This window comes from Malus domestica, chromosome 03 (genome assembly GCF_042453785.1).
Source record: "Malus domestica chromosome 03, GDT2T_hap1".
In the NCBI taxonomy this organism is placed as follows: domain Eukaryota; kingdom Viridiplantae; phylum Streptophyta; class Magnoliopsida; order Rosales; family Rosaceae; genus Malus; species Malus domestica.
Window position 1 is genome coordinate 8,640,788 of NC_091663.1, and position 25,129 is coordinate 8,665,916.

Consider the following 25,129-nt stretch of genomic DNA (forward strand, 5'->3'; position numbering starts at 1 on the left):
ATTTTCACTGTGCACATTATGTAAACGCATGCTACAAACAAACATGGACGTATTTGGAGTGAACCACGTAAACACTCGTGTCATTTGTATGATTGTAATTTCACCATCTTAATCCCGTCAATCCAATTTTGTGCATCAACAGCTTTCTGTCAGCCTCCATGGTAGATAATATAATTGCTCCTTTTCCACAGGCCATTATATGCTCAACGACACAATCTCAGTTACCTTTTTCCACTTACAAGTGATGCTTGAAGTCTATTTGACGCTTGAAGCAGACTCGGAAGCCCGTATTTTACTCTTACAAGTGATGCACACATTTGTCCAAAATGGAGGAAGTTTGAATGAAAGTCCGATTTTGATATGCTAAGGAATGTAACTACAAGGGTATTATTAAGAGTTTTTCCACCACACGAGATATATGGCATACATCACAGCGATGAGCAGGACTTTCTGCATATAACATTGTATCATGGAATGTTGCAATAACAGTGTACTCGAATCATAAGAGTAGCTCCCCACTGCCTAGAGCATATGCTGCCGGCACATCCATCTTTGTTGTCCAAAGAGGCCGGCATGTATTCTAGGGCCTATGTGCCTCAGTTGTGGTTAGCCATTTCGTTGCATGTTTTGGCATGATATAGCAACCAGATTATCTCTTAATTTAATAATTAGCTGACTTATTTATACTTAATTAATTGGGTTAATATCAGTTTACTAAACTCAAGTTTCGTGGTTTTCAACATTTGGTACATGAAGTTTTTTTCGTCTCAGAGTCGTACCTAAAGTGTTAATTTTAAGAGTCTCATACATCTATTAGTCTGGCTGTTAAATCAGCCGTTAACTGATAACGTGACACTCACGTGAATAATGACTAAACGTTACATATCAATACGAGGCCCAGGTGAATATTAAAAAAATTAAAAAAAAAATTAAAATTAAAATTAAAATCTGGGCCACCAAGAAAAACAAAACCCTATTCGATCTCTTCCCACCTGCCATCGTTCCCTCCGCCAAACGCTTCAAATCCGATTCCACCGCAAGTGCCGACCACTCACTCTCGTCTACCACCAACAATGACTCTTCCTCCGCCGCCTCCACCGACCTCACCGCCCAGCAGAAGTCACGCATCGAATTCCAAAAGCTGCTCGCCAAAGCCAGACGCAACCTCTCCAGCTGCTCCGACAGAGTCTCCTATTCCAAGTCCAAATGTATTTAATTAGTTAAATCAAATTTCGCTACATTAATAATTAATTTGGGGTCCGGATAATTACTAATTAGGCGAAGGAGTGAAACTGGAGGAGCTGTTGGTGGAGGAGACGTGGCTGGAAGCGTTGCCGTCGGAGCTTCAGAAACCCTACGCCAAGACCCTCTCTAAGTTCGTTGAGAGTGAACTCTGCGGCGGCGTTCCCATATATCCTCCCACTCACTTGATCTTCAACGCCCTCAACTCCAACTCTTTCGACAGGGTCAAGGCTGTCATCCTGGGTCAGGACCCGTATCACGGTCCGGGTCAAGCCATGGGTCTCTCTTTCTCTGTTCCTGAGGGTGTGAAGGTCCCCTCAAGTCTGGTTAATATAATCAAGGAACTGAACAAAGATCTTGGCTGTTCAATTCCATCTCATGGCGGTGGGGTAGGGAAGAGGAGGGAGGGCGTCGGGAAGGGTGAGGCACGACTCCCAGATTTTTTTTTTTTAATTTTTTTAATTTTTAATTTTTTAATATTCATGTGGGCCCATATTAACACGTAGTACCAATCATTGTTCATGTGGGCGTTATGTTTGATTTAACAACCTAATTAACGGATGTATGAGACTATTTCAAAATACACTTTAGGTATGATTATGGGACGAAAAAAACGGATGTATGAGACTGTTTCAAAATACACTTTAGATATGATTATGGGACGAAAAAAAATTCATGCACTAAATGTTGAAAATGTATAAATGCCCCTTTACACCAAAAACATTTTCTCTTTTAAAAATGAGATTTTTAACGAAAAACTCTCATGTTCATTTTAACGAAAAATTACATTTTCATATTAAAAATCAATTTTTATACTATTCATTTTATCCTTTATGTATGAGACTATTTCAAAATACACTTTAGGTATGATTATGGGACGAAAAAAATGGATGTATGAGATTGTTTCAAAATACACTTTAGATATGATTATGGGACGAAAAAAACTTCATGTACTAAATGTTGAAAACGTATGAATGCCCCTTTACACCAAAAACATTTTTTCTCTTTTAAAAATGAGATTTTTAACGAAAAACTCTCATATTCATTTTAACGAAAAATCACATTTTCATATTAAAAATTAATTTTTATATTATTCATTTTATCATTTATTTTATCTTTATCATTAAAACTCAAAATTTTCAAAACATTTTCATTTGCTTTCCTTTTAAAAAAAAAATGAACACCAATTATGAATAGAAAACAAAACAATGCAACTTCCACATCAAATTCAACAATTAACAACATCCAAATTACAAAACGTTACCAAACACCACCCATTTCATCAACTTGAACTGAAACCAAAAAGAAAAAAAAAAAACTTGAAACTTCTTAGTAGTCTGCGGTAGGGAGCTGCTCGTGGGTGTCTGGGCCGATGAAGATGAGCTCGTAGACGACGGCAGCAATGGCAGCGCCGATAAATGGTCCGAGCCAGTAGACCCAGTGGTTGTCCCATGTCCAGCTGACGACAGCTGGGCCGAAGGAGACTGCGGGGTTCATGGATGCACCGTCAAAGGCACCGGCAACCAAGATGTTGGCACCAACAATGAAACCGATAGCAATGGGTGCAATGGTGCCGATGCTGCCCTTCTTGGGGTCCACGGCGGTTGCGTACACGGTGTAAACCAAGCCGAAGGTGATCACAATTTCGAGGACCAAAGCGTTCCATACACTGACGCCAGATGATAGGGAGAAAGCAGATGTTTCCTGCATCAAATCAATTAACATGTTAACAAAATTGGTTGTTTTCGATTGAAAGTATTAATTAGGGACGATGGGTTAGTGGCATACCAATCCGCCGGTCGCAAACTTGAGGAGCAAGCAAGCAACGACGGCTCCGATCAACTGGGCGATCCAGTACAAGATAGTCCTGACGAAAGTGATGTGGCCACCAATGAAGGCACCGAATGTGACGGCAGGGTTGACATGCCCGCCGGAGATGTTTGCGGCGATTGAGACGGCGACAAAAAGGGCGAAGGCGTGCGCTAGGGCAGCAGCTACAAGGCCGGCCGGTGTGGTTGATGCACTGTCAGTGAGCTTGTCTGCCAAAACAGAAAACAAAAAATTAAGCAATGCGTACTACAACATAAAAAATAAATAATATAATGTGTTTGAGAGTATGTTACATAAAACAGAGTGGAAAATGAAAGATGTGACTTCAACACAAATCGGTAAGATCCGTGCTTGAAATATATAGTCCGGATTTACAATCTGATAATATACGATGTGTTTGAACGAAAGTTACGTAAACCGAATTGGGAAATGGAGAGGGTGACTTACTGAAGGCCATGCCAGACCCTTCACCAGCAAAAACAAAGATGAGGACTGAGATGAACTCAGCAAGAGCTGCTTTCAGAGCATCAGCCTGACCAAACTCAGCTGAACTTCCCACTGCAATTCTGTTGATCGCCATTTGAACCTTTGACCTAATCAAAAAGCCTTTAGACGGACAGTCACGAGGAAAATAAGCTGCTTTTGCTCTGGGTGCTTTTGGTTAGTGTCATAGTGACAGTTATATATAGGGGTGCCTAATGACAACGTTAACACGATGAGTAACCGGAATAGTCGGTTTCCATCCGGTGACATCTGAAATTCAACGACATGTACAATTGGCAGCCACCTGTCATTGTCTGGGAGGGCTAGTTGGCGGGCCTCCAATTTGTTCCCATCTTGCCACGTGGACGGCTGATGTGACTTGGAGGCTTGACTGATCAGCAATGATGGAGAAGTTTGATCACATTCACCGCCCAATGTTTTGCCTTCGCGTCATTGCGGTTGTGGGTCCTCCCAATGATCCGTGTAAATTTAGACCGGCCAATATTATTTTATTTATAATTTGTGGCTAAGTGTGATTAGTTGGTGCTGGCTTCAATTGTCTTTTATCATGCACTAATCATCAAACAAAAAGGAATTCCCAACATAATTATAGTGATTAAATTCATTTTTCATTTGTTAAGAGTAATATTGCTTGGTCAAAATGTGTGATCATTCAAAATTCAGTTATTCACATTGCATAATTCAGTTAAAGACGAATGAAGATTATTGCTCCTACTTGTCTTTTTTTAACTTACGACAATGTTCTAAGAATTTCTACGTGACAAGAGTATAACTGCCATAACAACAAATTGTTTGATAGAAATCATCCGAAAAAGCTAAGGTATGGCAATTATAGGCAAATTGGCATAGACTTTTGAACTATTGAGCAAGAAAGCGAAAAGTTATGCAAATTTAAGGTACGTCATGCACTCAGTATGAAAACTTCATGAATTACGTATAAGGTTAAGGGGAAAATGATGTAACTATATGTTGGAATGATTGTTTTCTATCCCAAAAGTTGTTGAAAGAAAGTGAAATTACTTGTAAATAAACAAGTTCATGGGAACATTTATGTGAAGATATCTAAATTATAAACAAACAAAATGCTTTACAACGAAGCATCTCATCATCATATAAACTAATGTGGTTATAAAAATTAAATTGAAATTGTGGGCCGCCGGGGAATTAACAACGGTATATTCTTTAGGGTTAGGTTGTTTGTATGCATATACATGATTTGTTTGCTATCATCTCACCTATCCATTTAGGTTTCTCCTAATCCATTGTTAAAACGAAAAGGACGAACCGTCAATGTCATCTAATAAATGAGTAGCAAATAAGCAAATTACATCATAGGATTAATTAACAAAAAGAAATTGTATTTTCATATGGTCAATTCAAACATTGTTGTTCGTTGTTTATAATGATAAGTTCAGGTATAATATTACAATATTTTAAATGAAGACTTGTAGTATAACCGAATCTAACCACTTCATTTAGTGACCAGTTTGGTTTGTTTGGTTCGACCATTTTATATGAAGACTTGTTTAAGTGCTTCTGAAGAAAAAAATGGAAGAACCAAATGAACAAAGTTGAGGTTTCACCATTAACTGATAATATGGGGAGTAGTTCAACCTATAAGCACATGCAACCCCTATGTGAGATTGCTTCTCTCAACACGCCTTTACATGTGATTCCACTATAAAATCAATTGACAATATAAAGAGCAGCCCAATCTTTTATAAGCACATTCAAGGTCTCTCATTTCTCCGATGTAGGATTGATCTCTCAACACTAAATTGGTCACTAAATGAAAGTAGTTTGATTCGGTTATACTACTAGTTTGAGCCGTAAATCAAATCAACATGAACCAGCATGTTAGATTGATTTGGTATGGTATGTATAGAACTAAACTAGTCCACACTCTTTTCCCAAAAAAAAAAAAAAAAACTAGTCCACACTCATCCCTAATTAACAATATGCTACTTGTTATAAATAAACAAAGTTCACGATATTGAAAAATTAAATAAAATGGTGTCACATGTTATGAGATTCAAAATGTTAGGACATTTTTTTTTCCACATCTCAAGCATTTTTCTTTTGTGGTAGGGGCCGTAGAATATGTGGCCATCACGACGCTAAAATAAGGTTTCATAATGCCATTCTTAATTTGTTGTTGTGCTCTGCTGTCATATGCAGATATGCTTTATATTATAATTAAAAACTTCATTTTAATCCTTAACAAAGATGAGTTTTAGACTATAACCTTGTGTAAGATTAAAATCCAATTTTAGTCCCTAGTACATTTAATCATCTCATTTATTAGTTATATTTTGATGTTTTATATATCTTTTTATTTTTATTTTAATGTCTACATTTAGGCAACTAATTTTTTTTATAATTTATATTCCGATAACAATTTTGTATGTTCTTTATTTAGGTGCATTAATACATTTGAATATTTCGGTATATTCATAGGTACATTAATTCAATATAATGTATTTTGGTACGTACATTTTGGTACACACATTTGAGTATTGATTTTTAGGTATGTTAATTCAATATACTACATTTCGGTACAATCATCTAGATACAAATATTTCGGTACAAAAAAGTCAATTTTATATATTTTGGCACAATCATTTTTTGTACACTTATGTATTTATATATTTTTGTATCACAAATTTCTTTTAGTATTTTATCATTTATGTTCATTTATAATTAAAGAACTAAATATGTGCATATTAATAAAATTAAAATTTAATGTGGAAAGATTAAATAAAAATACACATTAAATAATATAAATTGAATATAAATTTTAATAAAAGTACACTTCAAGGGATTAAATTGAAAATGTAATCTAGCACTAGGTTTTTTTTTAAATTTAATTTTTTGTAAGGACTAATGTTCAAAAACCCCTATTATAATTCCACAACTACTACGTTTTGTAGCATGACATCTCCGCTAATTAAAATTAGAGTATACTGCCGATTTGCCCCCTGAACTATCACCCAACTTTCGATTTCCCCCCTGAACTTTTTAATTGGAAAATTAAGGACTTAAACTAATTTTTTTGGCCGATTTGCCCCCTGCTGTCAATTTTTCATTCATTCCATCCAAATTTTTGTTAAATGGAAGCATATGCACAACATGTGTGGGTAGTTCGGTCGCTTCATTCTTTAAAATAATTGAAAACCTTAGATTTCTAAAATATAAACCTATGCAAAGATGTGTGATTCTATAGCTTTTGTATCTAAAGGTCTAGTGAAATGACACTTTTGTCCACAAATGAGAGTTACGTGGTTTGCACATGATAAGAGTTAACGTTAATTTGGATGAAATCTATGAAAAACTAACTGTAGGGGGGAAATTGGCCAAAAAAAATTAGTTTAAGTCCTTAATTTTCCAATTAAAAAGTTCAGGGGGGAAATTGAAAGTTGGGTGATAGTTCAGGGGGCAAATCGACAGTTTACTCTTAAAATTATACTAAGTGGGTAATTAGGAGATGCACTTAAAATTTGTCTCCACTTCAACATATAAATTAGTATTTATTAATCATTAGATTATTAAAACCGACCACAATGATATGAGTGAGCCATTTAAAATTCTAAAAGCACATAAAATAAGCAAGAACATGACACAAATCCTGAAATATAATTATCCACAGTTTCATTCGTATTGGTATTGTCCGCGAATATATGAGATCAAGCTTCATGGTTTATATAAAAACAAAGTCCTTCTCACTCTCCCTTTTTCTCATAATTTTATATCTTATCTGTTGATTAATTTATCTAAAATGGACGGCTCGCGATCACTAATCATAATGAAAACACTATACCCTTTTTAGTTTATAGTTTTCTTGGATCAGATCCAAGTCGAATTCAGAGAGCTAGCCAGCCAATCACAGTTTGGTGGTGGAGGTGAGCTGTAAACCCTAATAACCAAATTCGTTTGAGGCATGGAGTTAGTAAATATGTTTTGTATTATATATGGATTAACAATGTCTAGGATCACATGCAGGTGCAGAATATGCAGGTGCTAGAAGGTTTTATTTTTCCCCAAGTTGGAGATAGTTTCTTGGCATCTTAGCAGTTGGTTCCTATTCGATAACATGCGTATTTTTGGATTGTCATGTTAGACTGATTAATGAAAGAGGAAATCACAATCCATCATTGCTTAAAACTGGTTAACCCTTTTTCGCATATCCTTTTTATGGATGCTAATAGTCTCTTGTCATGATAAAAATTTCTACCGTCGGTTCAAATATAACCAAAGTTGTGCTAAAAAATAAAGGGCAGCTAAATTTTGTACCCTTCTAGTTTCGGTGAAGTGGCAGTTTGATCCCTGTCATTTGAAATTTACCAAAAAAAGGCTAAAGATACGAATTTTGACGCCATTGGTTCTTCCTTAGTAGTCTAACCATCAAGTTAATCTTTGTTTTTTCTGTCGTAACACGCAGTAACCTATTTTTTTCTTCTTGGTTATTTTTCTTCGTGATTCATTTTTGGACTTTAAAATTATATCTAGATGACATGACGTCTAAGCATACTTATATAATGTTTAGTTTTACATGTTTCACGTCACGTGTCTTTTTAAATAAGTTATGTGACGCAATCATCGGAGCTCCCGTTGTTGTTTTTGGTCCTCTCTTTCCATATAAGGTTAGACTTCATCCCTACATTCCTTAACGTTTCATTCTCGTTGTTTTGAGAAGGCTGCTGCCACCAATATATTCATTTTTGTGTGAAAAGTTCATCATTTTTCTTCATGAAATTTTTATTTTAATTAAATCCGAAAAGAAATTGGTTCACATCCACACTTTGCATGATGATCTAAGATACACTTTTTCCTTATAGTATAAAATCATCTTACTTATATTTTGTCTTTGTCTTGAAGTTTCAATCAGTAATATCGTTACATATTTGTGTTATTGGTGCTACGAAGATGAAGAGTCAAGAAGGAGCTGCCATGTTTTGCTAAGACCAAAAACTTGGTGATGTGCGAGGATGAAGTTGCACGAAGGTATATAAATGTCTCTTTGATAGATTACTTAAGACATAAACCGCGCTATTGAATGTTACCTTTGTATTTGAAATTTATCCATAGTAAATACCTGGTTATAAGTAATGAGCACCAGTTTTTCCCGAACGTGGGTTTTGCGGGTGAACACCTCTTTTGTGTTCTTCGTTTTGCTTTTGTGACTTGAAAGTTAAATGTTCATCCAGCGATCCCCATAAGTTCATGGGAATTTTTGTACATTGTTGTATATGAGTTGCTGTTGTTGTTGCTGTTGTATATGAGTTGCTTTTGTGACAAAATACCCCACTTAGTGGGAAAAGGCTTTGTTGTTGTTGTTGTTGTTGTTGTTGTTGTGTTGTATATGAGTTGCTCTTTAAATATTGCTAGCTCGAGGTGCCCTAGCGTTAAGGTTGCTACGATTATGCATGCTACGTGTTCCATCAAAAGTATATATATATGTGTGTGTGTGTGTGTATTAAATTTTTTTGAAATGTTAAGTTCTATGTGCACAGACCGCGCACCTAGAATTGTTGTGCTTGATTTCTGTATCTGTTCTAGTCATCCATATGTAGTTTTCTGATAAACTAATATGCACCAGTAGGTTTGTGAAGTATGCTTTATGTTAGTGTGATCTTGTTCTCGAGTCAAGTTATCACTGGTATCCGACTTTCATTAGCATTCCCCGGCCTACTTCACGGGCCTAAAAAAGACATCTCACTTACAAGTGATGAAGACAAAATAACACTAGACTGTAATACCGTCGGTAAAATAGAATTGATATTTAAGCCCTTGTTTAGCTATTTAGCCTAAAATTGAAACTTTTGTCAATTCTCTTTCTGAAGACTGCACGTGAGCCCCTCGTGAGATTAACTCTTCACTAAAGTCACAACCTTCGTCAAGAATCATAGTTGTTAGCTTACTAGTCCCGACTCTTTTAAAGGGGTATGAGGAGTTCCATATATAAGAAATCCCTCAAGCAAAACAAAGAACGCACAATTTCTTTGTTACTCTCTTCTCCACATCTCCATTACTGTCATCACTTTCCCTCTCCTACTCCTTACGTTCTATTTTTTGGGAAATTGATTAAGATTTGACATTCGTGTATGCCAGCAATGTGCATAAGGGAACATATATTATGTAAGGCTTCTGATTTATATTGGAGTTATATATGCATTATGAAATGTCATGATAGGCAAGTAAAGAGGCGTGTACCGCTTTAGGACAATGATATAGTGCCTCTCATGTGTTCACATACCAAAGCTTTTTTTTTCTTTTTTTTTTTCTAATATTAACCAAATTTGTGTCGCCTCTTTTTTTTCTTCAGTACAAATGGTTCTATCCCTAATTACACCAAGACTTTTAGGATAAACACCACACGTCTTAGGCTATAGGTGCTGAAGTAGGGGACAATATCAATGTTAGACCATTTGACCTGACTCCCTGAAACTTTAATATATGGTATTAGAGCAGGTTTTTTTTTGCTTAAATACTTGGTATGTACTCTTTCCAGACCCCATTAACGGGTTTGTTCAAGCATGTACTATTCATGTGCTTGTCTTTCCTTTCACGATATGGAAGGTCTCTGCCTGTGTGGCCAACTAAAGATTTAGCCTTATGTGAGGGTGCATGTTGGATATCCCACTTTAGAGATTTGACAAAACAAATTACCATTTAAATAAAGGAAAATTAATGAAAATGACTTGAAAACTTTATGTTTTAATGATAAGGACAAAATAAAGAGTAAAGTGAATAGTACCAGGATTGACTTTTTAGTGTAAAAATGTGGTTTTTTGTTAAAGTGAACAGTACCGGGTGCTTTTCGTTAAAGTTTCCTTCGTTAAAGTTTCCTTTAAATAAACCCCACACCGCTTGAGCTACTTATGTTTATTGTCACTAATGTTGGACCATTTGGCCCGTCCCTCTATAACTTTAACAAAATCCTTGCATTTTAATTAACAAAGATGAAATGACAAAGTTAACCTCACAAATGATGCTCATTTGCGTCTTTTAGACCAAAATTTATGAAAATTTCAATTTTTGAACTAAATTTCCGGATCCAAACTCTCACCCTCTCCTTCTAGCAGTTTAGAGCAGAGAAACCGATTGTTTATCTTGAGACTATCCTTTTTCTTTTCTCTTTTCAATCAGATTGAGACTATCCTATCACACTGCAGGATTGTTTATGCAATATTAGAAGTTTTTATTTCTTTTTTTCGTAGTACATCGATATTGGACACTAGAGGGAGGGGGAGTTCGGCTAATCTACACATGGGGCAACCTAATTTGGTATCGAATTTGCTATCCACAAGATTTGAACCTAAAACCTCGCATTTCCAAGTTCTAAATGAAAAAAAATACCACTAGATTGTAATATTGAGTGACTGTAGTTAGAAGTTTATTGAAAACGAACCGAACAACATTTTTGGCCCACTGGGACCACTACGAACCAAAAAACTTTCAAGTAGTTGAAAGACTCAAATAGCATGTTACAAACTTATACCAGCAAATGCTCAAAGGCCTATAGTCCCATATCACAAGAATTAGAGCAACCAAGGCCCAAGTCCACACAACCTTAGTACCAATAATCTTGTTACATATATCATTGTTGTTGTTAATATTTAAATTGGTTTGGTTGTTGGGTCTTGTTACTCCATAGCTTAGTTTAAAGCCTTAAACCATCTTTGTAATGGACCATGAGAACTGATAAGAGTGATCGACTCAGCCCAAATGATGCCAGAAGCATGATCATGAATTGTTCTCCTCACACCCCTTTAATTCCAAAAAGTGCCCATTACTATTTGATGATCACTGCAAAAAAATTGTTAATTAGAAGAACAACACATGACCATGACCTGTAGAGTTTTTATTTTGTTATTTAGAAAGTTTTTTTAATTCGAATGTTTTCCACCCCTCGTCTTACTTCAAATTAATAAACTTGCATTTATAAAGAATATCACACCTGCAACAGAGTTACATTATGAAATGAAGTTATCCCTAACTAGGTAACGATCTCATCTTCTATGTAAGTTGAATCTGAAACATCTTTCAACTAAGTGAAGACTATTACCACGCTAGATCAAAGGCTAGCTAGTTGGTTTTGATGTTGTGTTGTATGTCGTTTGTGTCATAATATCAAATAGCTATGATATGTTGCCAAATAAAAATAATAATAAAAAAAAATTCTAGAAGTTTATGTTCATTTTTCACAATGCCAACCCTAGCGAGCCCCCAACCACTTATAATTCTCACTCGAGTCATACATACTTGAAAATGAGAGACAATGACAAAGTTATATAAGTTTCCTTTTCTCTCTTTCCGTCATACACCTACTCATGCAGACATGCACCAACTTAGCCTCCCTCCCCTCCCACGACCTTAATAAAGACAACGCTCATCTTTATGATCAAAAGTGCTTTTCCTAATGGTAGAAATTAAAAAGCAGCAAGCTGAGTTCTCTCTTCAAACTCTGGCCAAGCTTTTTTTCTCTAAAAAGCTAGACAAAAAGCATGGATGGCATCCTTTCTTGCATGCACTCCATGCAGTCAAACCAAACATCAAAACACCACCAACCGATTAGTACAATTTGGTCAAACCCTAGCTGAAATTGGGAAAGCACTTTTTTAGGGCAGACTCGATTGGCTTATATATACTTAGAAATCTAACTAAGAGCATCCAATGAAGGCTTAACTAAATGTAATTAATCTCATGATTAAGTGCAGTTTATGATTTTTAACTAACCAACCTTATAAAAGAGAAAATTGACAAGTTGATCACCCACCACATAACCGTATCATAAATGGCAGACAATGGTCGGAGCCATGATGGCTCTATTTGGTACCATATAAAGGTAACATACTCAAATCATATAAATATGTAATGCAGGTTATTGATATAATTGCTAGGCATCTTTTATAGTTACTTTTGCATGACATCACAGTTAATTACATGTAGCAACCAATAATGTTGGCTTAATGGTCCATTTTGGTCGTAATTATCATCAATATCATGACAAAGCATCTTCTATAGAGACTGCTCCATTGGGAGCAAAATCTTGACCCGTTGGTGAAGAATGTAGTTAACTCCTTAGTCCCTACAAGTAGACCATCTCAAACTTTTCTTTTGTGTTTGAAGCGAGTTAATTTTGTTTGTATGTTTGACTGTGATTTGTAAATAAGAAGAAACGGCTGCTTAATTACAACGTTAACAGGTAAAGAGGCAAGCCTTATTAAAAATATAATTTCAAGCATCAGAAAACATGTTGCTTAAAATAGGATGACATGAAATTACTTGATTAATGTTACATAAACTACAAAAGAATTATGAACCGAAGTGAGATTTACTTGTACATATGGATATACCACAGTATTCGTAAATGTGGCCTATTTAGGTTTATTACTTGTTACACAATGTTATAAACACCTATATATGCTTAAATTAAAAGTTGATGTATGAAGCACAAAAATTAAATGTGGCCTATTTAGGTTTATTACTTGTTACACAATGTTATAAACACCTATGCTTAAATTAAAAGTCGATGTATGAAGCACAAAAAGTTAAGTGGTGAACAAGAACAATATGATTCATGTGAACATGAAGCTCCCATAAGAGAACATGGTATTGGTTATTGAGGGCATAGAGCCCTATTCTTTTCCTTTTCTTTTGTAAATATGGGCGTTGGAAGATATAGATTCAGCGTACCTAGCATTCTCACAAGAAAACTGTAAGCAGGAGACTAAGTCAGCATTCACAAGAACTCTGTAACTAGGAGACTAACTCACTAAATTAAGATAGAGATCTAGAGAAGCTGCCGACAAGGGCCCAATAAACAATTTTGGTAAGCATTGGAGTGAAGCACAAGATTTAGATTGTGTTTTGGTCTGTACATACACTAGAATGTTGAAATATTCTTAACATACAAGGGTAACAAGTGAAGTATACGTATGATCACTTAAAAACTGCATTAGGAAAATACATTATCCACAAGATCTGTGCCAAATCGTCTACTAAGTCAATCTACATCATACATTCAAATAAGAAAACGTGGAGTACCATCGTTAAAGAGCATTTTCCCTTTTGAATTCAAATAACTTGCTTATGCTTCCTATTGTAGATATATATCATGACTATACTCAAAATTACACCGTTCGACTTTCTGTTTAGTTGATTTCATTCAAAATAACAGGCAACCTTGCTTTTAGCTTATTTTAAAAAACGGAAACTAGCTCCGTCATTGGTTTCAATATAGGACTTGGATTCTCTGCCCTCCCAATTCGGTACTTTTCCCGTGCCCTCCTGTTTGTGTGGTCACGGTTAAGACACGTCAATATTTTATATTACTATTTTTATTTTGTCTTATTATTTTTATAAAAAATAATATAAAATGTTAGCATGGATTAACCGTGACCACACAAAACAGGAGGGCACGGGAATGGCATCGAAATGGGAGGGCAAAGAATCCAAGTCCTTCAATATAAACGTAAACAGGGTTATATGTTAGCAAATGACTAAGTATGTTCTGACATTAAGTCTTCCAACCCTAATTTTTCTCTCTTTTCGGTCGAAAGACTTAAACCCTTTTAAGTATGTTTTGACATTGAGTCTTTTAACCCTAATTTTTCCCTCTCTTTTTGGTCGAAAGACTTAAACCCTAAACGGAGATGGAGATTTGAGGAACTGCATAAAATTGACTTGAAAATAGTCGTTGGAAACAAAACCATTTCTGGCTCCCACAACGGACCTATCTAATGGCATTGCCGTCTGTAGACTGCTTTCCTTCGTTCACAAGGGAGCACCGACTCGAATCGACCACGACGACTCACTGAGTCACTGTTTACTGTTGCGCAGGTCTTTCTTTCTGTTCAATTTCTTCACCAGAACGCTTGAGCCGACGTGTTGACTCCGCACTGGGCCCACTCCCACGCAGCGACAGACGCGCATTCGCATGTGCCTCGCCGCACGGTGAATAATTCCAATTGTCTCGTGCCACGTGTGCGACTTCCAGGTTCCGGTTTTAGGGCTTTGGATGTTTTACGTACGTGTCGTGACGTGATGGTCGTCACATGAATCGTACCTAACTGCCATGTGCAGCTGCCCTACTACACGACAATCATATCGGCTTACTGCAGCATTGCTTATGATAAGGACCGTCTTAATTAATTAAGTTTAAACATAAGCACTTAATTGCATTTATCTAATTATGATTTATATGATTCGGTGGATAAGGAACCAAAAAAGTGGACAAAAGTTCTCAGTATGATCGTCATACTCTGTACATCGTTTGTTACTAATTTATAACGTACACTACAAGTAAATGACAAAGTTAGTATGTGCAAAATTAACAATTAATATATTCTTTTTACTGAAGTAAAATTCTAGTATAAGTATGAATAGAAACTTGTTAAAGAGGGAGGCGCTAATTGAAGATTCAGTTAACCTGACTACACTTAAAGTAAATTATGAATAGATAAAAATAATATATGATAAATAAATTCATAACTCTACGTTATAATATGACAGGCGACTTAAAAGATTACTTGTAAAAGTTATCAGAGGGAAAAAAGATTCTCACATGAGTGGCAATGATATCTTCTAATTGTGAAGATAAAAGGGTGATGGTGATTTCTTATTCCCCAATAAACAAATGAGTAACGGAAATGTTTTCTTTTATATATATTTTTTATTTTCCTAAGCAAGAACATGATTTGGCCGACAGGTAAAGACGTTAACAGTTAGGAGGTAAAAGGGGGAGGTGGTCTCAACTTTATAGGACCATTCTTCAAAGTTAATCCATAGGACCACAGCCCATGGCTTTGTATCATTCTCCATCAACAATTCGACATGCATGCATTCTCTCTAAAACCAGGATGCTATACATATCTATAGACATTAGTGAATTATATACAGTTGAGCCATGATTTTCAAATAATGGAGTCATGATGTCGACTAAAGAAACTTTAGTGAACCATTTCGTTTAACACCTGATCAGAAAATATCGATTCTTGCTAACATATGCTGAAGGCTTATGGCAACATATGTTAACAACTACAATGAGGCGTACAAGCTTGTCAAAGATGGCTACAGGAAACTGTAGAGTAATGTTGAAGACTGCCAAGGCTTGTCAACTAAGGCATTTCATTGAGTATTAACATCCCACATCACCTAGGGGAGTGGATCCTCTAAGCCTTATATGTATATTCTCATTTTCACCTAGCACGACGCCTTTTGGGAGCTCACTGGCTTCGGGTTCCATCGGAACTCTGAAGTTAAGCGAGTTCGCGCGAGAGCAATCCCATGATGGGTGACCCACTGGGAAGTTCTCGTGTGAGTTCCCAAAAACAAAACCGTGAGGGCGTGGCCGGGGCCCAAAGAGAACAATATCGTGCTATGACGGAGTCGAGCCCGGGATGTAGTGGGGGCCCGGACCGGGATGTGAGAAAGATATATATGGATGATAAAAAAAATAAAAGAAGTAGGAGGAGGAGGAAGCTGTAACTTAGTTAGCCCTAACTATTTATAGGGTCAACTACAATACACATGCAAATGTACATATAGGTTTTTGAAGTTGTTAGGGACATAAACAACCAATGACCCCGTATTTACTCCGCCAATAATTATATTTGTTTTTATTTTCTTAAATTGTTAAAGTGTTATGTGTTCAACGCAAAACTTTTAAAAGTGATTTTTCCCAAAAATAATGTTTGGTTTCTTTCATTTCTATGATCAATTTTACATATTTACATATATACGTCAATAGGTTTACACGCACTTATATTAACACACACAATATTTACTTAAATGAAAGTTAAAACTCCAATTATATAACAAGAAGCTCAACCATTGTAAGTACGATTGGCCAAGCTCCAACAAACTGGCACTAGCCCATATATATGAACTTCATCTCCTAGTACTTTTTTTTTTTGAACAAAAACTTCCATCTCCTACTTAATTTAGTCACAATTATAGAAACATATACTCCTTAAATACGTCACCATGAGTCATCCTCCACAGTTTCATATTACTACATATAATATTTGCTTCATTTAAAAACTACCATGGCCAAAACTATTCATGCAGAAGTTACACTCAATATTGACCCATCTGCATTATTGTTACCCTAGCAGCTCAAATATTTTAAATCCACCCAAATTCAAACTCGTTGAAGAGATCTAAAATTCAACATCGGAAATTTGACAAAATTAAAAATGACTTATATTGAGTGGTTTCAGTTCTAATTATACTAAGGCATTTTGTGATAAAATGTCTCTTCATACCTACCGTACAAACATCAAAATATAAGTCGAGAACAACATTAGCATGATTAACAAATGGATCTGGTGATACATTTCTCTCAAATATCGACGAAACTTAGACCTTCATTTTGATTAACATCTCAACATTTAGCTAGTCATATTTGACAACTCAGTTTTATTCACATATAAAAGAGGTACGATCTCCTAAGTGACAAGTTATAATCAAGTATTAAATTCAACACAAAAATGTATCGTGTTGTATTTACCCTTGTCATTAATTAAGTGTGAACGGCTAATAGATAAGTTGCACACATCAAAACTTTCATCGATTAACAACACAAATCTTAATAACAATATAAAAATAAAGGGTCCAGTAGTGAAGGAGAAATTTTTAGTTGTGACAGGAACACAGATGGTACACCACGTGTGTTTATGCAAGTGGTGGAAATTTTTAATTTTTAAGTTATTAATCTTTTAACACACATAACTCACTATTTATATAGGGACACGTGATATATCATCTCGTGTGACTGTCACATTGAAAAATCTCCCCTAGTGAAGATGCCCAAACCATAAAGCGAAGATTAAAGAACAAAAATAAATACTAAACACTCACTTAACACACGTATAAGCAAAGTAGATACATTGCATCAATGAGAAGCATATGTTTCTAATTCAGCAGCTTTTGTCCTAAAGCTAAACCAAAACATTTTTAAATTTAGCGACATTTTTGTCCTCTTCCAAGTTATAAAAAGAACCGCCAACATTAAGTACAAGATTAAGTAAACTAGTCCAACAATTAGAATAACATTGTGGGAACACCAAAACATTTCTCACTGCCTAGTTGTATGGTACATGCATACTTATTTTCTTAATCTCAATGGATTAAGGAATAATGGTATAATCAATATTAATCAAGTCGGTGACTGGGATTGAAGTTCATGGAGGTTTTGTGTCGCATGGGTGATGTTATTGTGTTTGATACAAAATTGTGAAAAGAGTGCCGAAACCGTTTGTCGGGGATAAAGAAAGAAATATTCTTGTCTTTTCAATGGATTCCTGAAGAAATCATCCATGCATGTGCATTGTGCCTTTTGTCTCTGTCAGAAAGAGGTTTATCAGGTTGGTTTTGTTGTTAATAAATGTTAAAAAGACTCTTTCAAAAGTAGAATTTTTATAGATTTGTCCACACCTATATTCTTGACACGATATTTTATAATGTTGGTATAAAAGCTAACGTTAAATTGTAAGGTAGCAGGGAGTTCAAGGAGAGTCTCAATTTGATATAGTCCCCTTCGCATTTCTTTTATTCTTAAATTCAATAAGAAATATAAAGGAGACTCTTAAAAGTGAGACTCTTCATAGACTCTATGCAACCTCATATTTTTAGCACAGTATTTTATAATATTGACATGAAAATTAATGAAATATGAGGTATCAAAAAGTGTATGAAGAGCTCCACTTTAAAAGAGTTTCTTTAACGTTTCTCTAATTCATTATAAATTCTATAAATAATACAATCCTTGGCTATCTATATGAACCTTTCTGCCACCTAATACTGCTATATATCTGGATGCACCCCATTGCCAAATGGAAATGTAATTAATTAAGATAATAATATTAACATGTAAAGGGTTTTATTACTTCAAATCAAACTACTGACACCCACTGATTGATGTAAGTTTCGTATTAATTAATGGGTACATTATAAAAAAATAATATATGAATTTTACATCATGACATGTACCAATTGATGACTTAAATTCAGTTGCCTATGTCCGCACAATTTTATAACCTCAAATATTCACAATTTAAAGTACAAAAGATTCGTTCATGCTTGCATGAATAACTAATCCTAGTAAGTTTTTTTTAGAATTTTGTGTGTTTAAATGAAATGAATGATAAAGCCTAAGAAACAAGACATAAAAACTCAATAGTGATTACCTATTAAATCTCTTCCCTATATATAATATATTGAATCTCTTCATATTGGTAATGGTGAACCTAAAACTTAAGGCTCTATGAGGTTTAGGCACTAAAATCGTACGAGTATGGTAGAAGTTGCGTTGTAGAATTGGATCAAGAAGCATACTAAGTCAACTGTTACGTTGTTGATTTCAGTTTCCTCGGTCAGTTCACAAGGAAATCTAGTCCAACCCTAGAAGTTAAGATAATCTTAGAAATCGGGTCCATCCTTCACAATATAATAATTATCTAAACTAAAAGCCAAAGTTTTAAACGAGTACTTATATTTTACGAGTGAAAATTTGATATTCGAGGTATGTCTACTTCAGAGTAGGTTTCTACCTCATGATAATATCCTCCTCTTCTCTCTCGTTTCTATTAAGAATGAATTTCATATTAATGAAAAGAGTGACTTTGCATGTGTTTATATGTAGTTGAGCTACTCTTTATATTGCAAATTAGTTTTATGGTGGAACCTTAACTTTATTTACGGTATCAGAGCATGTTGTCCCACGTGTGAAGCCTAGTGGCTACACGTGCTCCACGTCACCCGAGTTGTGTTGTCTACGTGTTAGGCTTGAAAACTGCTACATGTGAGGGGACATGTTGAGAATGAATCACAAATTGATGAGATGAGGGACATTGCATGTGCTTATAAGTAGTTGTGCTAATCCCAGTATTGTTAAATGGTTTTATGGTGGAACCTCAACTTCTTCACTCGCACATTTTCCTCTTTGTCCTTCTCTCTCTATAAAAAATAACAACAAGATTGTTGACGTGGCTTAAGCGTAAGGAGGGGAGAGATGGGGAGGGAGATTAGGAGATGAGAGAATCATACTCCCTCTACTTCTTGTCAATACGATTGTCCTCAGTTACATGGAACTTAAACTATATTTTTAAAAATTATTATTATTATTATTATTAAGAAGATGGAGATAGTTCAAAACAATTACAATACTTTAGATAATAGGGGAATTTTGAACCTTGGACGCATGAGTGGAAACCAAACACCTTATCCAATAAGATATTGGACCATATGCAACATATAACTTAAACTATTTCTCCACTTTTTGGTGTAATGTATGATTGTATTAAACAATTATGAGGTAGTTCTGGCAGATAGTTGGATCTTATCTCATTGACGCAAAATGAAATTTTTAGAGATATATTTACAAGAAAATAAATTTTCGTGTTGATGCCATTACTAAATTTCTTACTAGCGGATGTTTGATTTAGTTGAATTCTATTGTAATGGGGCTTCGAAGACAAATACGATTGCCCCAGAATTTTAGACTATTTTTGGTAAATAATTTTTTCATACAATAGCACTAAACTACAAACTAAAGTTAATTTCATAGAATATTATTTTTCAAAATCTTAATAGTTTTTCATGTTGCAACTTCATATGGCATACGAACATATTTTTAACCCACAATCTTGATGGGATCCACTTAAACTCATAATCTCACCCTCTAATCTTGGTGGATATTCACTTAAACTCATAATATCAGCAACTAATCTTGAAGGATTCACTTAATTAATTAAGACTTATTTTTAGCTAAGCCACCCTGAAACTCAATTTTAATCTCGCTTTACCTCTGTGACTCAAAAGTTGTCACTTTACTCCTTGAAACTCAAAATTCGCTCCACTTTGCCCTAAAACTCAAATTTGGATCCCATTTTGCTCCCTGAAATTAAAAAATAGTCATTTTACTCTATAAAACTCAAAATTCGTAGGATATTAACGCATAGTGAAGATTATAATATTTTATGTTAATTTCGTCATTTTACTCTATAAAACTCGATTTTAATATTTTTTATTGGTAAATGTTAAAGCATAGTAAAAATTTATAATCAAATTCATTGTCACATGTGGCGTAGTCTTATTAAGTGATGGGCTCACATATTTTTCAGGGGGTGACTTTTGAGTTTCAGGGTGAAGAGAGAGTCAAAGTGGAATGAACTTTGAGTTTTAGAAAGTAAATGGTGACTTTTGAGTTACCATCGACAAAATGAGATTAAAATTAAATTCTAAGGACCGTATCTAAAAATAAGCCTTAATTAAACTCTTAATCCCATAAAAATGAAGCGATATTAACCTACTTATAATGCAGTAATTTGGAAAAATAATTAACTAATAATGCAGTGAAATAATTAATTAATTTATTGATTTTTCTAGTACATATATATTTTTACACTAAAAAAATGGGGAGTTCGGCTAAACCACATAATGGACAACCTAGTTTAATATTGAATTTGTCATCCACGAGATTCAAATATAAAATTTTTCACTTCTAAACGACTTAGAAGTGAAATAATTTATTTGAAGCATGAAAAAGTACGATGAGCCTTTAAACTAGAGTCCCATAAAGTAAATAACTTTTAAATTAGGGATCAACTTTTCACATTACAAAAATTAACTTTTTGTATTTACTTTTTATTAATTTCCTTTTTAGAATATTTCAAAATAAATATTTTTATAAAAACTTTCCGAAAGTTGAAAATAATTTAGAACTAATAATTAATGAAAGGGAGTGTTATTCACACACTCTTTTCATTTTTCATACATCTTTATTAATTTTTGTTCATTGATTTCCTTTAATTCATTCGATTCGACGATTAGAAATTAAGAGTGGTATATAAAAAGTAAAAATGATTATCTGAATAACCACATCCTTAATGAAATAGGGAAGCAAACATCTCACCGTTGATTGGCCAATGCCAATCCCAAAATCTTGCCATTATCAACCAATATGGAGGGGCATACCATTACTTGTCGTGCTCCGCCGCTCTACAATAACAAGTCTCATCCGGACAACGTGAGCCCGGGGGGGAAGGAATTTCATTTAAAAAAGGGGTACTACGTGAGCGCCGGGGAGGGAGGGGGGTGGGGGTGTGAATTTCATTTAAAAAAGGGGTATTTATGGGAAGTTACCATCTACACATAATGCAAAACCGCGTAAAATCCTCGACACAAAATATAGCAAAGCTTCTATATTTATTTGAGAATTGAGGGGGATTTTTTTATTTTTTAAATTTTGTTTGGGATAGAGAGAGAAATAAATGAAGATTTTTGCATTTCATTTTTTTCTCTTAGGTTTTAGGTCGATTAAATGAATTTTTTTTTTTTTTTTTTTTTTTTACAATTGTGATTTCGAATCTTAGACTTAGCCTATTCATATATTTCACTTTGCACTTATTCTCGCAATTAGGCAACCACAAAAATTTTTACGTATTCAAACAAGTAACAAAGTGCAGAGATACAAAACGAGAGTGAAAATCACTAAAAAAAATTTGTCTAAAATTTCTTATAAGTAAAAAATTTATTTTGTTTTGGGTAAGAGACAAGGGTCCTTAAAGAATGGGAAATGTTTGAAGGAAATTTAATTTAATTGGAACCTCCAAAAATTAAAAATGATTAATTCAATTTAATTTAAGGACATATTTCTTAATTTTCTTTTATGTGGGGTGGGCTTTTTATGGATGCTTGTGAGAAAGCCATCACTCTCTGTTCTGTTGTCTCATTTGCCTCATTCTCCTTCTATAAATTTGTCACATTCCACCTTACTTTAGTCTTTAACTCCTAATTCTCTCATTTTTCTTCTCCCTTCTCTTCCCTTCTTCCATTTTCTCACCAGACGTTGAAAATCTTCCAATGGAGGAACTGGGTTCTCTGTGGACTACTAATCCTGAGGTGGGTTCCTCCTCATTTTTTCTTCTGAGTGCCATCTTTTGTTGGGTTCTTCTTGTTTGTATTGCAGTTCAATGAAAGTTTGCTGCTTTTTTTTCTTTTTGCTTCAATTCTGTGTTTTTATGGTGGTTTTTCAAGTTTCTGCTGCAATATTTTCACATTCATTGCCCTTCTGGTTCATCTTTCAGTTCTTTCCTGTGAATTAAATTGTTAGTGATGGATCTTCCATATCTGCGTGGAATTCAACTTTTAAAGTTTTCAGTTTTCACAATTTCTGGTTCATCTTTCAGTTCTTTCATGTGAATTAAATTGTTATTATGATTTATTATTTTTTTTTTTTCCTGCAGCTTCATTAGAAGTCAAGGGTCCTGTGATTCTGTAAATAAAAATTTTGTCTGTGTTTTTTGTTTTTTTTTGTTCACGAGACGATATTCAATTATAAACTATTTTAATTTATGAGGTTGATTGGCTTAATTTACGTCTGCAACTTGAATTATGTGAATAAAAACTGTCTTACAGTTATATGTAAATTATTGAAAAATGCGTACTTTTACTATTAATACATGTTATGAACAGAATATGCAGAATCTTTCGGCTCTAATGTGTTTGTAGTATTGATGGAAGCTCTGTAAATTATTTCATGACTTCAAGGAGTTTATAGGGTCCAGTTCTCTGATTTCGGTTACAGGGGTAGGTTTTAATGGAAATTCCTTATATATTTACCCTCTTTTTTCACCCCTTTTTCTCTTTATTTCAAAAAGAAATGCAGGATTTGTTGACCAGGACGTGGGATTTGCATGGGCCCTTGTTGGGTTTTCACTTTTCTTCCTAACTTTGAAATACCATGATTTTGTTTTGATCCTCCTCCTTTATGTTCCTGTTGAGAACTTTTGGGGTTTTCGGTGTTCATGTTGTTGTTTGAACCTGTGGCCTTTGATGTTGGTTTTGGTTTGTCTGATCTTGAAAATGTTTTGAGTGCGACAGTCTCACCGTCTGATGTTACTAATTCATGCGTTATGATTTGAGTCTATTCACGAAGAGATTGTTTCTGTTCTTTTCTATTATGTTCAGAATTGTTCTTTTCATGTTCTTCAATTTATTTATTCTGATGGATTTTGAAACTCATTTCTCAAATCCTGTTTCGAATTGACAGAGCGCTGAGGAGTTGAAGCAGAAGCTTCTGTACACAACCCTTGAGCTAGAATCTGTAAAAACACGCGCAACGGAAGAAATCCGGAAAAGCGAGGAGAATGTGAAGAAACTAGTCGATCTTCTAAACGTTGCATACAAAGAAAGACAAGATGCCGTGGATCAGCTACAAAAGCTCGTAAACAAGATCATGCCTTCAAGTCCAATGGAACTCCCCCTCAACATGTTTCCTCATGAAAGTACACTTTTGCTTCCCACCAAAGCAAACTCAAGCATAACTGAATCCAACAGCCTCTCTGAAACCTACAATCCCCAAAAATCGCACGCCTCTTCCTCTGTGGACTCCTTATTTGATGCGGTTTCTTCACCCGAGTTTTCAAACATGAACATGGCTGAATCTGGCTGCATCCCTTTAGTGAAGCAGCAGCCTCTGGTGCAAGAATATAATGGCATTGTATCTGCTGGTGTAGTCTCTTCAGGGATGATCAAACCCGACCCGGCTTCTCAAGTGATTGACAATTTTGTTAAAGGAAAGATTTTGCCTCAACAGGGCAAGCTCTTGCAGACTGTGATGCAAGCCGGTCCACTGCTCCAGACACTTCTTGTTTCCGGGCCAATGCCTCGTTGGCGAAACCCCCCTCCTTTGCAGCCCTTCAAAATCCCACCTGTTTCAATCCAAGGCTGTGAAGCTGCTGCAAGCTTCAACCAGAAACCAGTGGGAAATGCTAGTTATGTTGTCCATAAGCCAATCAACTCCGCGTCATATCCTGAGATGTCTCGCGGGTTTTCGCAGACATGTTCGGCTTCCTTGTTGAACTTCAACAACGGTGGTGCTTCTGTTTCATGCCTGAACAATGCAAGGATGTTGCCTTCGAATTCCGGCATTGACCACCAATTTTCGATTGGCAAGCGGCAGAGGCTTCAATGAGGATTTTGGTGAACTTTTGCTTCTTAAATTTTTGTGTAGAAAATTGAAGTTTGAGAGGGTTGAGGGTGTAAAAATGGGATACTTAGTTTTTTGGGGGGTTCAACTTTAAATGTAGCCATTTAACTTCAGTTTTAGCCTTTTTTGCTTTGTTTTTTTTTTACGTCAAGATGCTTCTGTTTGCCAGTTCATTTGCATAGGGAAAAATCATAAGCAAAGATCATATTGGTCCAACACTACATGCATCAAATCAAATTCTAAAATTTTGGATTCCAACTGATGCGACAGTGTTTCATTTGTTCTTTAGCGGTATAATCACGTCAAGCTCTTACATTGCATGAGATCAGTAGGAGCTTAAGTTGGGCCAAATACAGAGACTCATGCTTTTGTGAGAGCTACTCTACGGAAAAGGTGATTCAGATGGCCCTACAAAGTTTTGCTTGTAATGCTCATCATTAACTAATGGTGAAAAGAAAATCTTCCCTCGATTTGGAAGTATGGAGTAGAAAACTAAACTATCACAGCTTCGTGTTTTCTCTATCTCTCTCAACACGCGAGTGAAAAGTGTTTAAACCT

At 35.2% G+C, this 25,129-nt stretch overlaps 3 protein-coding genes across 3 annotated transcripts; 2 read left to right on the forward strand and 1 right to left on the reverse strand.

The window, feature by feature from the left end:
• Positions 1 to 874: 874 nt before the first annotated feature.
• Positions 875 to 1,885, forward strand: LOC103422473 (probable inactive uracil-DNA glycosylase, mitochondrial; the record flags this gene model as incomplete). Its single annotated transcript, XM_070819524.1, is given in 3 exon segments — positions 875 to 1,213; positions 1,435 to 1,545; positions 1,548 to 1,885. Coding segments are annotated over 3 exon segments (651 nt in total), but the record flags the coding sequence as incomplete, so codon positions are not given.
• A 551-nt stretch (positions 1,886 to 2,436) lies between these two features.
• On the reverse strand, positions 2,437 to 3,732 carry LOC103421515 (aquaporin TIP1-2-like). Its single transcript, XM_008359559.4, has 3 exons — positions 3,520 to 3,732; positions 3,031 to 3,281; positions 2,437 to 2,946 (listed from the first exon to the last, which is right to left on the reverse strand). Exons 1-3 carry the CDS (start codon positions 3,650 to 3,652, stop codon positions 2,572 to 2,574), a joined length of 759 nt encoding a protein of 252 aa, XP_008357781.1. The 5' UTR covers positions 3,653 to 3,732; the 3' UTR covers positions 2,437 to 2,571.
• Positions 3,733 to 22,300: 18,568 nt separating this feature from the next.
• On the forward strand, positions 22,301 to 24,833 carry LOC103427173 (uncharacterized). The gene is made up of 2 exons (XM_008365246.4): positions 22,301 to 22,482; positions 23,633 to 24,833. The coding sequence occupies exons 1-2, from the start codon at positions 22,444 to 22,446 to the stop codon at positions 24,554 to 24,556; spliced, it is 963 nt and encodes a 320-aa protein (XP_008363468.3). The 5' UTR covers positions 22,301 to 22,443; the 3' UTR covers positions 24,557 to 24,833.
• Positions 24,834 to 25,129: the final 296 nt, after the last annotated feature.

Coding starts and splice junctions, on each gene's coding strand:
- LOC103421515 (XM_008359559.4), bottom strand. CDS start 3,652: ATGGCGATCAACAGAATTGCAGTGGGAAGTTCAGCTGAGTTTGGTCAG. Junction 3,282..3,519: donor AGGGTCTGGCATGGCCTTCA/GTAAGTCACCCT, acceptor CTGTTTTGGCAG/ACAAGCTCACTGACAGTGCA. Junction 2,947..3,030: donor AGTTTGCGACCGGCGGATTG/GTATGCCACTAA, acceptor GATTTGATGCAG/GAAACATCTGCTTTCTCCCT.
- LOC103427173 (XM_008365246.4), top strand. CDS start 22,444: ATGGAGGAACTGGGTTCTCTGTGGACTACTAATCCTGAG. Junction 22,483..23,632: donor TGTGGACTACTAATCCTGAG/GTGGGTTCCTCC, acceptor TCGAATTGACAG/AGCGCTGAGGAGTTGAAGCA.